Source organism: Trichomycterus rosablanca, chromosome 15 (genome assembly GCF_030014385.1).
Source record: "Trichomycterus rosablanca isolate fTriRos1 chromosome 15, fTriRos1.hap1, whole genome shotgun sequence".
Classification (NCBI taxonomy): domain Eukaryota; kingdom Metazoa; phylum Chordata; class Actinopteri; order Siluriformes; family Trichomycteridae; genus Trichomycterus; species Trichomycterus rosablanca.
This window is the reverse complement of record NC_086002.1, coordinates 997853-1014688: the sequence shown is the minus strand read 5'-3', so window position 1 is coordinate 1014688 and position 16836 is coordinate 997853. Positions and strand designations below refer to the sequence as shown.

Genomic DNA, 16836 nt, shown 5'->3' with positions numbered 1-16836 from the left:
ACGCACGAGCGGCGGCACGCAGACTCTCTCCGAGTGGGCGGCTTCGCCTCGCACACTTCAGCGAGAGGCTAAAGCGAACGCTACGGCTCAGATGTGAATGCTTTGTTCACAAACTGATCTACGCTAATGAAAATAGAAGACAGAGACACAGAGAACATACCAAATCTCCACACCCTCAGTAAGCACTGGTTAGGATGGGTTAAGTGAATCTGGAGCTGTGCAGCACCTACACCTACCTGCAGTACCTCTAATTCAGTGTAGAATTTTAATAGGTGTGGAGCGCCCCCTCTAGTGGCGAACACGAGCAGCGCAGCAGAGTTTCAGATCGGATCAGTAGGACAATGAGCGACTGTACTGAGTGGAACGAACCAAATTTTGGCAAATAGAGTCAGTCTTGTGCAAAAGTTCCCCCCCCCCACTACTCGTGAATTGTGAACCCTTCAATTTCCTTAACATATTCAAATTAGGGAAAATACTTCTGTTCCTTTAGAGGACGTGATTATTTCCACAACAGTTTTTAATGTTGGATTGAAAAGCTACACTCACTGTCCATGTAATCAGCTCCACTTACCATATAGAAGCACTTTGTAGTTCTACAATTACTGACTGTAGTCCATCTGTTTCTCTGCATGCTTTATTACCCCCCTTTCACCCTGTTCTTCAATGGTCAGGACCCCCCACAGAGCAGGTATTATTTAGGTGGTGGATGATTCTCAGCACTGCAGTGACACTGACATGGTGCTGGTGTGTTAGTGTGTGTTGTGCTGGTATGAGTGGAGTTTTTAAACCCCGTGTCCACTCACTGTCCACTCTATTAGACGCTCCTACCTAGTCGGTCCACCTTGTAGATGTAAAGTCAGAGACGATCGCTCATCTATTGCTGCTGTTTGAGTCGGTCATCTTCTAGACCTTCATCAGTGGACACAGGACGCTGCCCACGGGGCGCTGTTGGCTGGATAGGTGAAGTGAGGTGTTTAAAAACTCCAGCAGCGCTGCTGTGTCTGATCCACTCATACCAGCACAACACACACTAACACACCACCACCACGTCAGTGTCACTGCAGTGCTGAGAATCATCCACCACCTAAATAATACCTGCTCTGTGGGGGTCCTGACCATTGAAGAACAGCATTAAAGGGGGTAACAAAGCATGCAGAGAAACAGATGGACTACAGTCAGTAATTGTAGAACTACAAAGTGCTCCTATATGGTAAGTGGAGCTGATAACATGGACAGTGAGTGTAGAAACCAAATCCTTACATTTGCAGCATTTAGTGGCCGCTTTTATCCAAAGCGATTTACCGCTTTAGCAATTAAGGATTAAGGGCCTTGCTGAGGGGCCCAATAGTGGCAACTTAGTAGTGGTGGGGCTTGAACTGGCAGCATTCTGATTGCTCGTCCAATACCTTAACCACCGAGCTACCAGAATAACCAGTAAGAATCTCAGAATCGCTGGAAATGAAACCCGGACTACGTTCATGGGTTCGTCTGGAATTTTATTGGCATTTTAGCAGAACACACAGGTAATTATTCACACCTCGTACACACACACACACACACACACGCTCGTCTCCGGAACCGGAGCGCGCTCACGATCACGTACCCCAAAAAAATAATCACATGTAATTACGACTCGTTATTTCAAAAAGGTTTGTCAGATCTCGCGTCGTTATTCTATTTAGGATGGCACAGCCGCGCGAACCATGCAGCTAGTTACGCTATTAAACATCCGCTATTGCTGAGAGGATAAGCGCAGCGCTCGGGGCGCTCCAGACCTCCTACGCTAGGCTAGTCTAATCCCGCCTGACGGCTTCGGCAGATTTAAAGCGATTAAAAAAAACATCGGAACAACAATCGACGATCAAATAAAGTGCAAAACCAAACGGAACATTAACGAAGATCATCGTGCGTGACCAATCGGACGGAGCGGAGGCGGGACTTTCGCTCCAGTTTCTGCGAATTCATGTTTGACCTGTGATTTTCGGTTAATAGCTAGCTAGAAAAACATCACAGCTACTTAATTTCATGGCACAATGTGTATTTACGTATTTAATTAAAGGAAATTAAGCAGGAAAAATCTGGATAGCATATTGTTTTATCTTTAGCGTACTATTATATGTAGCTCTGTGGCTACAAAATGAATAAGCCAAAGCTAATGTACCGCAGCTAACCATTAGCACCTGAATTACCAAATGTCAGGTAGCTAGATAACGTAGTAAAAAAAATAAGAACCAATCGAGTGCCAGGATTGGTCAGCGGCTCATGAGCAAGCAGAGTAATTTCCGCCAGCTCTGTGGCTAACGTTTCTCAAGTCCCGCCCCCTCTCGGTCAACCAATCATGATCCAGTCTGCCCAGACGCTAATGAACACACTTAAGCTAGCAATAATTCACAAAGTTTCTCAGTAATTGTGCAAAACTAACGAACAATAACGAACGTTACAGAATGAAAGGATTAAATCAGAACACAGAGATAAAGTTCACCAGGTCCTGAAGGAGTAAAAGCGCTGGGGGCCGACGCTCAGCGGCCGCGTCTCTAACCACAGAATATAAAGGTTGCATAGCGACGCCTCGGCGGGTAAATGTACTGGTTCAGTTGTAGGGTTCAGCGTGCAGGTCGTGGTCGGTTATGCGGCGCTCGCTGGTTAAGCTAACAAGCTATGAGAAAAGATTAAGAAAGTGAAGAACAGCAGAGGTGAAACGATGCTTCAGTGAATCGGGCGGGGCGGGGGTTGTGTGGGGGGGGGGGGTGGATGATGGGGGCGTGGGGGGGGTGATGGGTGATGGCTCTGTTTTGTTCTCTCGCTCCTTCGTCTCCTTCACTTTAGTTTCTTGTGCAATGGAGGGAATGTTCAGGAAATCCTACAAAATATTTCACACCATCAGTTCACATCAAAGCACAGACAAATAAACACAACCCCCCCCCCCCCCCCCCCCCCCAAAAAAAATACACATATACACACATATAAACACACAAACACCCCTCCCACACACACTTACACAAAAAAACACAAAACAACCCTCCAACCAATTGTAAAAGTGAAAGTAATAATAATTAAAATAGTAATTATAATAGTGATTGTAATAATGACTATAATAGTGAATATAATAGTGAATATAATAGTGATTGTAATAATGACTATAATAGTGAATATAATAGTGAATGTAATAATGACTATAATAGTGAATATAATAGTGATTGTAATAATGACTATAATAGTGAATATAATAGTGATTGTAATAATGACTATAATAGTGAATATAATAGTGATTGTAATAATGACTATAATAGTGAATGTAATAGTAAATGTAGTGAATAATAGTGATTGTAATAATGATTGTAATAATGACTACAATAGTGAATATAATAGTGAATATAATAGTGATTGTAATAATGACTATAATAGTGAATATAATAGTGACTGTAATAATGACTATAATAGTGAATATAATAGTGAATATAATAGTGATTGTAATAATGACTATAATAGTGAATATAATAGTGATTGTAATAATGACTATAATAGTGAATATAATAGTGATTGTAATAATGACTATAATAGTGAATATAATAGTGAATATAATAGTGATTGTAATAATGACTATAATAGTGAATATAATAGTGATTGTAATAATGACTATAATAGTGAATATAATAGTGATTGTAATAATGACTATAATAGTGAATATAATAGTGATTGTAATAATGACTATAATAGTGAATATAATAGTGATTGTAATAATGACTATAATAGTGAATATAATAGTGATTGTAATAATGACTATAATAGTGAATGTAATAGTAAATGTAGTGCATAATAGTGATTGTAATAATGACTACAATAGTGAATATAATAGTGAATATAATAGTGATTGTAATAATGACTATAATAGTGAATATAATAGTGACTGTAATAATGACTATAATAGTGAATATAATAGTGAATATAATAGTGATTGTAATAATGACTATAATAGTGAATATAATAGTGATTGTAATAATGACTATAATAGTGAATATAATAGTGATTGTAATAATGACTATAATAGTGAATATAATAGTGATTGTAATAATGACTATAATAGTGAATATAATAGTGATTGTAATAATGACTATAATAGTGAATGTAATAGTAAATGTAGTGAATATAATAGTGATTGTAATAATGACTATAATAGTGAATATAATAGTGATTGTAATAATGACTATAATAGTGAATATAATAGTGAATATAATAGTGATTGTAATAATGACTATAATAGTGAATATAATAGTGATTGTAATAATGACTATAATAGTGAATATAATAGTGATTGTAATAATGACTATAATAGTGAATGTAATAGTAAATGTAGTGAATAATAGTGATTGTAATAATGACTATAATAGTGAATAATAGTGAATATAATAGTGATTGTAATAATGACTATAATAGTAAATGTAGTGAATATAATAGTGATTGTAATAATGATTGTAATAATGACTATAATAATGACTATAATAGTGAATATAATAGTGATTGTAATAATGACTATAATAGTGAATGTAATAGTAAATGTAGTGAATATAATAGTGATTGTAATAATGACTATAATAGTGAATATAATAGTGATTGTAATAATGACTATAATAGTGAATATAATAGTGAATATAATAGTGATTGTAATAATGACTATAATAGTGAATATAATAGTGATTGTAATAATGACTATAATAGTGAATATAATAGTGATTGTAATAATGACTATAATAGTGAATGTAATAGTAAATGTAGTGAATAATAGTGATTGTAATAATGACTATAATAGTGAATAATAGTGAATATAATAGTGATTGTAATAATGACTATAATAGTAAATGTAGTGAATATAATAGTGATTGTAATAATGATTGTAATAATGACTATAATAGTGAATATAATAGTGAATATAATAGTGATTGAAATAATGACTATAATAGTGAATATAATAGTGATTGTAATAATGACTATAATAGTGAATATAATAGTGATTGTAATAATGACTATAATAGTGAATATAATAGTGAATATAATAGTGATTGTAATAATGACTATAATAGTGAATGTAATAGTAAATGTAGTGAATATAATAGTGATTGTAATAATGATTGTAATAATGACTATAATAGTGAATATAATAGTGATTGTAATAATGACTATAATAGTGAATATAATAGTGATTGTAATAATGACTATAATAGTGAATATAATAATGACTATAATAGTGAATGTAATAGTAAATGTAGTGAATATAATAGTGATTGTAATAATGATTGTAATAATGACTATAATAGTGAATATAATAGTGATTGTAATAATGACTATAATAGTGAATATAATAGTGATTGTAATAATGACTATAATAGTGAATATAATAGTGAATATAATAGTGATTGTAATAATGACTATAATAGTGAATATATTAGTGATTGTAATAATGACTATAATAGTGAATGTAATAGTAAATGTAGTGAATATAATAGTGATTGTAATAATGATTGTAATAATGACTACTATAGTGAATATAATAGTGAATATAATAGTGATTGTAATAATGACTATAATAGTGAATATAATAATGACTATAATAGTGAATATAATAGTGAATATGATAATGACTATAATAGTGAATATAATAGTGAATATAATAATGACTATAATAGTGAATATAATAGTGAATATAATAGTGATTGTAATAATGACTATAATAGTGAATATAATAGTGAATATAATAGTGATTGTAATAATGACTAATATAGTAAATGTAGTGAATCTAATAGTGAATATAATAGTGATTGTAATAATGACTATAATAGTGAATATAATAGTGAATATAATAGTGATTGTAATAATGACTATAATAGTGAATATAATAGTGATTGTAATAATGACTAATATAGTAAATGTAGTGAATATAATAGTGAATATAATAGTGATTGTAATAATGACTATAATAGTGAATATAATAGTGAATATAATAGTGATTGTAATAATGACTATAATAGTGAATATAATTGTAAATGTAGTAAATATAATAATGATTGTTATAGTGAATAATATTACTGAACTGTGATTACTGAATGAATAAACTGTGAGAGGTGTGTGTGTGTGTGTGTGTGTGTGTGTGTATACTCTTTAGCATGTCGCCCTCTGCTGGAGAAGCACTGGGTGGCAGGATGGAGCAACAATAACCAGAGCCAGTGTTCACTCACACTCTTCAGCTCTGTTAGTGTGTGGTGTGTGGTGTGTGTGTGTGTGTGTGTGTGTGAAGTGTGTGTGGAGTGTGTGTGTGTGTGTGTGTGTACCTCTAATAGAGGAAGAAGAAGCGAGTTCTCTGTGTGCTGGTGATGCTCTCAGACAGGTTCCTCACCTTCAGATAGTTTACAAAACCTTTAAAGAAGAGCAGGAGACCTGCGGAGGAACACACACACACACACACACACACACACACACACACACACACACACACACACACACACACACACACACACACACACACACACAGTGTTAGAACTCTTTTATTCTACAACCGGTTCATATGAGAATTTACCATGAAATTGGAGAACGGAGATTTTTAAACTATATAAAAATATATTGGGACAGAAGGAAAACGTCAATAACAACAGCCTGTAACGGTTTGCAAATCTGTTTCCACCACACGACAATCCATCTCTGAGAAGTCGGTGGCGTTTCTGGATGTCGTTGATAAATTGACGGACTAAAATTAAACAGCAACGTTGAAATGTGACGGAAAACGTACTTACCGAGAACCAGGAATATCCACCAGAGCCAGTACTGACCGTTAAAGTAGCCGGTGAAATAATCAGAGAACTGAAACGACAAAAGCATAAACAACACGCTCACTCTTAGAGAACTGGATACGGACAACTACAGAGCTGTGAAAAAGTATTCGCCCCCTTCTGATTTCCACATCATTTAAAATACACGACACTCTCTCTCTCTACACAGGCACATTTCCCATCATCCTACACTCCAGAGAAGAGGGCGTGTCTAAATCCTTAGCTCCCTTAAAAAGCTCCTACTGAGGCTCCTTAATTCTGACCGAATGACGAGGGAGCGTCCGGCGCCTCCTCAGCGCTGAAGATCAATCCCAGCATTCAGTGCGGCACGACGTCTCTCACAAAGAACTACAAACGTGGCGGACGAATCGATGCGGAGCAACCAACGGAGTTCCTCTGACATGTAAATTAATTCTCGTCGATGTTTAATGTGTATAAAGGTGTAATTATGCAGTGACGTAAAGTAGAGCGTCTAAATAATCTGCCTCATGAGTTCCATGTCGCATTAGAATCCTCTCTACTGTGGAGCTGATCAGGTTTTCAGACAGACCCACACTCTTGGTTATACAGTGTGTGTGTGTGTGTGTGTGTGTGTGTGTGTGTGTGTGTGTGTGTTACCCTCACGATGAGGATCCACTTGATGAGCGACAGGCCGAACCCGCAGATGGCGCCATAGCGCCCGGCGATGGTGTTGGTCAGACAGAAGGACAGACAGAATCCGATCCAGTTAAACAGGAAGGACACTGCAGCAAACAGAAAGAGAGAACTCAGCTCCATGGGCCATCCCTAAACTGTTTCTGCTCAGGTGTGTATTCAACCCCCACTGGTTTCTATCGAGTCTTCTACTGGTGTAAACAAAAAAGCAGCTGTCTGCAGGACGTGGTGGTGAAACTGTGACGTCTGGGGTCAGAAGTAAGTCGCAGCATCGTGGTCTCATTTGAACCCCGTCGCCATGACGACGCAGGCGGTCCTGTCTACTGTGCACCAATAGCGTGCTCCCGCCACCATACTTCACAGTGGATTTTCACTTCACTTTGTGTTGCTCTGTGGCTCGTTGTTTAGCGCTCAGTGCGTAACTGTTGTTCCTGCTGCTTTCAGGTCGTCCAGTGTGCATCTATTGCGCTGCTATAATGAAACCAGGAGCGATTTGCAGCGGAAATACTTTTTCTCTACCAGAAGGTTGCTGGTTCAAGCCCCACCATCGCCAGTTTGCCCCTTTCGGGCCCCTGAACAAGACCCTTAACGCTCAGTTACTTAGACAGTATACTGTGACAGTCACTTTGCTGATGATGTAGATGAATAGCTGTCGCTCCTGACTGTATAAGCAGAACTCGGCGTTAGTACAGTACCACAGGAACACCAGTAGGAGGCGCTGTAACCCTGATACACACAGGATTAAGAGGAACTTACTGAAGAACGCCAGCATGAAGATCCCGTCGTTCCCCACCCGCAGCTGATCGGCGTCACTGAAGTCCTCCCGCGCTGGAAAATCCTCGTCCTGTAGAGAGGGGGCGCTGTGTTCAGCTCATTCACTCATTCATTCACTCATTCATTCATTCACTCATTCATTTATTCACTCATTCATTCACTTATTCATTCATCGATTTACTTATACGTTCATTCACTCATTCATTCACTCATTCATTTATTCACTCATTCATTCACTTATTCATTCATTCATTCACTTATTCACTCATTCATTCACTTATTCATTTATTTATTCACTTATTCATTCATTCACTCATTCATTCATCGATTTACTTATACGTTCATTCATTTATTCACTCATTCATTTATTAATCTATTTTTTCATTCATTTACCTATTCATTAAATTATTTATTTATTCACTCATTCATTCATTTATTCATTCACTTATTCATTCATTCATTTATTAATCTATTTTTTCATTCATTCACCTATTTATTAAATTATTTATTTATTCACTTATTCACTCATTCACTTATTCATTCATTTATTCACTTATTCATTCATTCATTTATTTATTTATTTATTCATTCACTTATTCATTCATTCACCTATTTATTAAATTATTTATTTATTCACTTATTCACTCATTCACTTATTCATTCATTTATTCACTTATTCATTCATTCATTTATTTATTTATTTATTCATTCACTTATTCATTCATTCACCTATTTATTGAATTATTTATTTATTCACTTATTCACTCATTCATTTATTCATTCATTCACTTATTCATTCATTCATTTATTCATTCAATCACTTATTCATTCATTCATTCATTTATTAATCTATTTTTTCATTCATTCACCTATCTATTAAATTATTTATTTATTCACTTATCCATTTATTCATTCAATCACTTATTCATTCATTCCTTTATTAATCTATTTTTTCATTCATTCACCTATTTATTAAATCATTTATTTATTCACTTATTCATTCATCGATTTACTTATACGTTCATTTATTTATTCATTAATTCTTTCACTTATTCATTCATTTATTTACTTATTCATTCATTCATCCAATCACTCATTCCCTTATTTATGTATTGATTCATTCATTCACCTATTTAGTAAATCATTTATTTATTCACTTTCATTCACTTATTCATTCCTTCATTCGTTCACCTATGTATTTGTTCACTCATTCACTTATTTATTAAATCATTTATTCATTCACTTATTCCTTCATTCATTTATTCACTTATTCATTCATCCAATCACTCATTCCCTTATTTATTCATTTTTGAATCGATTCATTCATTCACTTATTTATTAAATCATTTATTTATTCACTTATTCATTTATTCATTCATCGATTTACTTATACGTTCATTCATTTATTTATTAATTCTTTCACTTATTCATTCATTCATACAGGACAAAAGTATTGGGACGCCCCTTCCTAATTTTTGAATTCACGTGTTTCAGCCACAACAGGTGTAATAAATCAATCATATAAAGGGAAATGACACACTTCCAACTTGGCTGCAACAGTTTAGGGAAGGTCATTTCCTGCTCTATAAAGGCACAGTCATGCTGGAACAGGAAAGGGTCTTCCCTAAACTGTTTCCACAGCAAAAATTGTAGTTTTATAATACTTTTACTTTTGGTCACCTGGTGTGCTTCATCATCACCAGCGTTAGCAGCAGTGGGACTGTTAGAGCGACGACCAGGACAGAAGGACCAGGACGGAGGAGAGAAGCTCATCAGCACTGATTTAACCTCTCACAGGAAGAACCCACACAGGGCTCAGAACAGCTCAGAGAGGAAGTGATGTCACACTTCCTGTTCCCTGGGTAACAGTGAGCGATTCGTTCGGGGCTTTTATAACCGTGAACGTCATCGGCCAAACTGTGACGTCAGTCTGATAACCATCCTCAACCACCGCTGCATTACTGATCTCACTGGCACAGGTTCCCACAGACGCACTCCAAAACCTTACCAGAGGACTGGATCATGTTACAGCTACAGGGGAAACTGGAAGCCATTCCATATGGAAGTACAAGGGTGGTACTCCGTGGATAAATTACCGGACGAGTAATCAACAGGTTGCCGGTTCACGTCCCATCCCTGTGCCACTGTTGGGCCCCTGATCAAGGCCCTTAACCCTCAACTGCTGTAAAAGTTGTATTCAGCCATAACTGTTAGTCAGTGCATGTTCTGGCAGTGGTAGCTTAGTGGTTAAGGTACTGGACTAGTAATCAGAAGGTTGCCAGTTCAAGTCCCATCCCTGTGCCACTGTTGGGCCCCTGAGCAAGGCCCCTAACCCCTAACAGCTTAAGTTGTATTCAGGCATAACTGTTAGTCAGTGCATGTTCTGACAGTGGGAGCTCAGCGGTTAAGGAACTGAACTAGTAATCAGAAGGTTGCTGGTTTGAGTCCCATCACTGTGCCACTGTTGGGCCCCTGAGCGAGGCCCCTAACCTTAATTGCTCAAGTTGTATTCAGTCATATTTGTTAGTTTACACATTTGCAGCAGTGGTGGCTCAGCAGTTACGGTACTAAATTTGTAATCAGAAGGTTGCTGGTTCAAGTCACTGTTGGGCCCCTGAGCAAGGCCCCTAACCCTTAATTGCTTAAGTTGTATTCAGCCATAATTGTTAGTTTACACGTTTGCAGCAGTGGTACCTCAGCGGTTACCGTACTAAATTAGTAATCAGAAGGTTGCTGGTTTGAGTCCCATCACTGTGCCACTGTTGGGCCCCTGATCAAGGCCCCTAACCATTAATTGCTTAAGTTGTAGTCAGCCATAACTGTTAGTCAGTGCACGTTCTGACAGCGGTAGCTTAGTGGTTAAGGTACTGGACTAGTAATCAAAGGGTTGCTGGCTCAAGTCCCATCACTGTGCCACTGTTGGGCCCCTGAGCAAGGCCCCTCCCAATTGCTTAAGTTGTATTCAGCCATAATTGTTAGTCGGGGCAGGTTTGTGGCAGTGGGAGCTCAACGGTTAAGGAACTGGACTAGTAATCAGAAGGTTGCCAGTTCAAGCCCAACCACCTTTAAGTTGCCACTGTTGGGCCCCTGAGCAAGGCCCCTAACTCCTAATTGCATAAGTTGTATTCAGCCATAATTGTTAGTTCGCACATTTCCAGCAGTGGTAGCTCAGCAGTTATGGTACTAAATTAGTAATCAGAAGGTTGCTGGTTCAAGTCCCATCACTGGGCCACTGTTGGGCCCCTGAGAAAGGCCCCTAACCCCAAATTGCTTAAGTTGTAGTCAGCCATAATTGTTAGTCGGGGCAGGTTTGTGGTAAAGGTTGCTCAGTGGTTAAGGAACTAAACTAGTAATCAGAAGGTCTCTGGTTCAAGTCCCTGTTGGGCCCCTGAGCAAGGCCCCTAACCCCAAATTGCTTAAGTTGTATTCAGCCATAAATGTTAGTCGGGGCAGGTTTGCAGCAGTTGTAGCTCAGCAGTTACGGTACTAAATTAGTAATCAGAAGGTTGCTGGTTCACGTCCCATCACTGTGCCACTGTTGGGCCCCTGAGCAAGGCCCCTAACCATCAATCGCTTAAACTGTTCTCAGTCACAGTGGTAAGTCTGCTAAATGCCACAGATTTAAACGGAACGTGATGTCAGACGAGCTGGCGGTCAGGCGCCCCAATACTGCTGTCCACACGGTGTCAGTCAGTGAATGTATACCTTACCCGTGGTATGGTGTCCACGCTGGAGGCGGCCAGCTCTGCAGCTTTAGCTTTCTCCACCTCGTCGTAGGTGGGCAGCGACGTGGCCACGCTGTACGGGGGCGGGACCGGGAAATCCCCCGAAAAGGGGTTCTCTGTACACACACACACACACACACGCACACACGCACACACGCACACACACACACACACACACACACACACACACACACACACACATCAACCTGAAGCTCCGCCCACACAGAGCTCCACCTACTTTTCTATTGGTCGTATTTGTGAATTGCCGCTTTCTGGACGTTGACGTCTGACAGTTACCATGACAACACACAAACTACCAGTTAAGCGCTTTACGCATCGTAATTACAGGCCTGCTGGTTTACGTAGATCGTCATGGTAACACAGGTAACATAAAGCCAATTTTAAACACCAGTGGTTAACGTACCGGACTGCTAATCAGAAGGTTGCTGGTTCAAGCCCCAACACAGCCAGCTTGCCACTGTTGGGCCCCTGAGCAAGGCCCCTAACCCTTAATTGCTTAAGTCGTATATAGTCATAATTCTTAATTGGGGCACATTTGTGGCAGCGGTAGCTTAGCGGTTAAAGAACTGGACTAGTAATCAGAGGGTTGCTGGTTCCAGTCCCACCCTTGTACCACTGTTGGGCCCCTGAGCAAGGCCCTTAACTCTAAATTGCACATGTTGTACTCAGTCATAATTGTCAGTCGTGGTCCTCATCACCATAGCAACCGCCCCGGCAACAATAAGATGCTAGGCTTTCCGCGGAATCAAATATCGCGCTTAGATTATGCTAGGTAACCTAGTTAGCACTGGTGATTCGCTAACGTTAAGTTAACTGAGTGAAGAATGCTTAGTCAATCAAAACAAACAGACTGGGGAAGCACTTCAAATTCGCTAAATCAGTCCATCACCGACACGCAACGCTAACCTACGTAGCTAGCTCGGAACAGCGTCAACGTTAGCACCGAACCTCTTCCGTGATTTAATCAGCGGACGTTTCTGCGATACCGAGGCCACATAGAGCGCACACCTGGGGCGGCCGTGGCTCCCAGCGCCAGGCTGGCGTAGGAAGGAGGCGGGGCCTCGGCCACTGTAGTCACGGCGACCGGGTCGCTGGCTGCGGCGGCCTCGGCGGACGGCTGGCTGGCGGGTGTCGTTTCGGAGGAGTCGTCCTCGTTGCGCAACTGAAAAACAAGGAGACAAACGGCGAGAGGGTTTTCGTTAGGCGTTCCTCAGGGCTCGAGCCTAGGATCGGTGATCATGCTACACAATGATACATTAACAGTCATACCAATCAGGGTGCTTGATAACTGGTTCGACTCGTTCTAGCTTGGATTATTGAACCCCACGCGTGCCTGCGTTACGACTGACCCCGGTTTGACCGCGGTGCACAGTCAGCGCACAGCTATCTGATGACGTCGGGAGGACGCTGGGATCACGCTGTGGGTGCTCCGTTTAGGAAGGTGAGGCTCAGATGCAGGGTGCACCGCCGGGTCTGCCAGAACAAGTTTGTAAACAGAGAGGCGCGGTAACGCGACACGTCAGGCGGACGCACGTGGTCGCGCCTCCATCTGCACCTGTTGCGGTTACTACAGGTCACGCCGTGACTTCGGGACCGTTTGAGGTCGGGCGTTACCGACTAACTGCTAAATGAAATGAACTGTAGCAAATAAATCATACGCCTTCAGCTTTGTGCCAACAGTTTAGGGAAGGACCTTTTTGTTCCAGCTATAAAGACAGAAAATAAGGAGCTCTTTTTTACTTAATTAAGGCCTCGCACTTTAACCCTAGAAACACTTTTGGGATGAACTGGAATGTCAGTTGCCTCAGTGTTTGACTTTTTTCTGTCACTGGGGGCACAAATTCCCACAGACGCACTCCAAAAACTGGTAAAAAGCCCTTCCAGAAGTGACATGAAAAGAAAAGGCTTTGAAATTGCGCATCCAGCAGGTTTATAGTCGGGGCGTCCGCATACTTTTGGCTAGCAAGCTTCTCGTGGTTCATCTGAGTGCGAGGAGGAAGTGATGATGATGAAGGGATCTCCCTGATCTTTATCTCTTCTGAGAAACCGTTACTGACGAACGAGCTGCTGAGTTTGTCACGCAAACAAGCGCCGTCCGTAAATCAGAAGCTGTGTGGAACACGAGCGACACTGTCCACAGTCAAGCCAGCTTTCCAACTCCATCAAATGTTCCACAGCAGATCCTAGTTCACATCTTAGATTAGATCTGACCAAGCATTTCAGGTCAAGGTGAAAGTCTGGGCTTTATTTTAGACTTTTAGACCTTGGCAGAGATCACTGTTCCACGTACTCTCAGATCTTGGGACTTGAGAGCAACACTGCCCACAGTCAAGCCAGCTTTTCCTTCCATCAGAAGATAAAGTGGACTTGATGTTAGATTTATGACTTAGATTAGATCTGACCAAGCAATCAAAATCCCTCTAAGTACGGTGTGAAACGCTGGGCTTTCTTTCAGGCCTTGGGAGAAAGACCACTGTTCCACATGCTCTCAGATCTTGGGACCTGAAAGTGACACTGTCCACAGTCAAGCCAGCTTTGCACCGCCATCAAAAGAGACAACATTCTACAGCAGATTAGATCTGACCAAGCAATCAAAATTCCTCTAAGCACAGGGTGAAAATGAGGGCTTTCTTTCAGACCTTGGCCGAGAGACCACTCTTCCACGTACTCTTAGATCTTGGGACCTGAGAGTGACACTGTCCACAGTCAAGCCAGCTTTCCACCTCCATCAAATGTTCTACAGCAGATTCAAGTTCACATCTTTGATAGGATCTGACCAAGCAATCAAAATCCCTCTAAGCACCAGGTGAAAGTCTGGGCTTTATTTCAGACCTTGGCAGAGAGACCACTGTTCCATGCACTCTCAGATCTTAGGACCTGAGAGCGACACTGTCCACAGTCAAGCCAGCTTTCCACCTCCATCAAATACTACAGCAGATTCTAGTTCAGATCTTAGATTAGATCTGACCTAGCAATCAAAATCCCTCTTTCTTTCAGACCTTGGCAGAAAGACCACTGTTCCACGTACTCTCAGATCTTAATTTCCTCTCAGCATTTTTTTGTCCAACCTTGGTAAAGAGACCACTCTTCCATGCAGCTTGTAATCACAGATTATTATTGGTGCTGATGATTCTGGGATCTGAAGTTGCTCATCAATGGTTCCGAGCACCATGTCTGGTTATGGGTGCAGTCAAACCAGCCCTATTTGTATGGGCGCAGAGAAGCCAGCAGCTGTAGTATAAATGATAATCAGTGATGAGGGATCAGGAGGCCACGATACAAAGTCCAGTGAGATTATAGGTGTTATATAAGCTGCTGTCTGTACATTTGTGACCCAGCAGATTTACAGAAAACGTATAAAAGAAATCAAATCTTATTATTATTATTTCAGTCACAGAAAAGAACAGTTGCAGAAAATATTACATCCCAGGGATCATTTATGCTGCTGGCATTTTGGGAAGATAAGGCGGAATCCTAAATAGATACAGTAAAACCTACATAAGTGCACTACAAAGGGTGGATTATAATGTTTTCTACAGCCTATCTAGTTTATTACAAGTGTATTTGGGACACGCCCACGGCATAACGCTTTTCGGGCAACAACACGGCCTTTACTAACCGCTAGCCTATACTAAGCATTATTATTATTACATAAGCACACAAATAAATCAAAACATTATTAAAATATTAAAAAAAACTATTCAAATGTTTAATAAAAGACAGACTCACCACTTGATATCGACTGACCAATGTCTCCATTTTCCTTCAGTGCTGATAGCGGTACAGACACGACAAATAATACAAAAATAATGTTAATATTCGATATTTAGACAAGTAACTTGAAAACTGAGAGTAAATATTTCCCCATTTACTCCAGAATCCGTTTATATCGTGTTTTTTTATTCTATAGACCCGAAGAAACCCACAGCCGTCACCACATACAGCCCCAAATCTGTAAATGAGTGGGAGACGGGTTGCCAGATTGGAAGCAAAACAGACAGCAAGAAAACCAACAGAACGGATTAACCCAGCGTGTACGCTTGAATGGGTTGCCAGATGTGAACTATTTTGTTGGCAGTCCAAAGTTAAGTCATGACAAGGGTATCATTGGGTTGCCAGATCTGATTAAATCGTGACATGAATTTAACATAAATTACCAAGTCGTATTAAAACACGCATATTTTGTATTTTAGTCGTGTTTCTAAGTAGAATTAAAAATAATTCTAGATTTAGATGGGTTGCCAGGTCTGGTTTACAACACGATTTGCCATATTTAAAAACAATCACTCTAGCGTTTTAAGGTGGGTTGCCATGTCGGTGTGTATTAAACACATGGGTCATATACGGCTGCCACATTAGACTGTAAAAAATATAACTTTTGGCAGTTGGGTTAATTTATTATTAATTTATTTAATTAAAATCACTAGATTACTTCAGCATAAGTTGCCTGATCGGATTGATATCCGTTGAAGAAGAATTCGTGGGTTGCCAGATCTTATTTAATCCCAAAGCAAAAGTTACCTTGGTTGCCACAATCGATTAAAATCACTAAATAACAAGATGAACGATGTTTAAATTAAGTGATATTTTTTCTTTAACAGATATCCAGTTGATGTTTGGCTTTGTGTATGGTCCCAGCTAACAAAATTACGTTCTGAGAACGTTCCCCAAACGTTCCATTATGGTTGTATGAATGTTTTATTAGAACGTTCCCTCAACGTTATTTTGTCCAGTTTTCTTGATGTTCTCAGAAAGTTTTTTTTTACCTAAACCTCATTTGCAACCATAATTTAACGTTCTGGGAACGTTGTCTTGGAATGTTCTAAGAACATTTTAAATAAGGT

General features: G+C 39.6%; 1 protein-coding gene across 4 annotated transcripts; it reads right to left on the bottom strand.

The window, feature by feature from the left end:
- Positions 1-1475: 1475 nt before the first annotated feature.
- ndfip2 (Nedd4 family interacting protein 2) lies at positions 1476-15962 on the bottom strand. 4 transcript variants are annotated; one of them, XM_063009687.1, is made up of 8 exons: positions 15722-15962; positions 13001-13154; positions 11957-12087; positions 8229-8316; positions 7437-7561; positions 6783-6849; positions 6324-6429; positions 1476-2860 (listed from the first exon to the last, which is right to left on the bottom strand). In XM_063009687.1, the coding sequence occupies exons 1-7, from the start codon at positions 15749-15751 to the stop codon at positions 6326-6328; spliced, it is 699 nt and encodes a 232-aa protein (XP_062865757.1). In that variant the 5' UTR covers positions 15752-15962; the 3' UTR covers positions 1476-2860; positions 6324-6325. The 4 variants fall into 4 exon arrangements, with proteins under 4 accessions (XP_062865757.1, XP_062865758.1, XP_062865755.1 ...); XM_063009688.1 differs by having other exon boundaries at positions 7443-7561; XM_063009685.1 differs by lacking the exons at positions 1476-2860; positions 6324-6429 and having other exon boundaries at positions 6445-6849.
- Between the last annotated feature and the right edge of the window lie 874 nt (positions 15963-16836).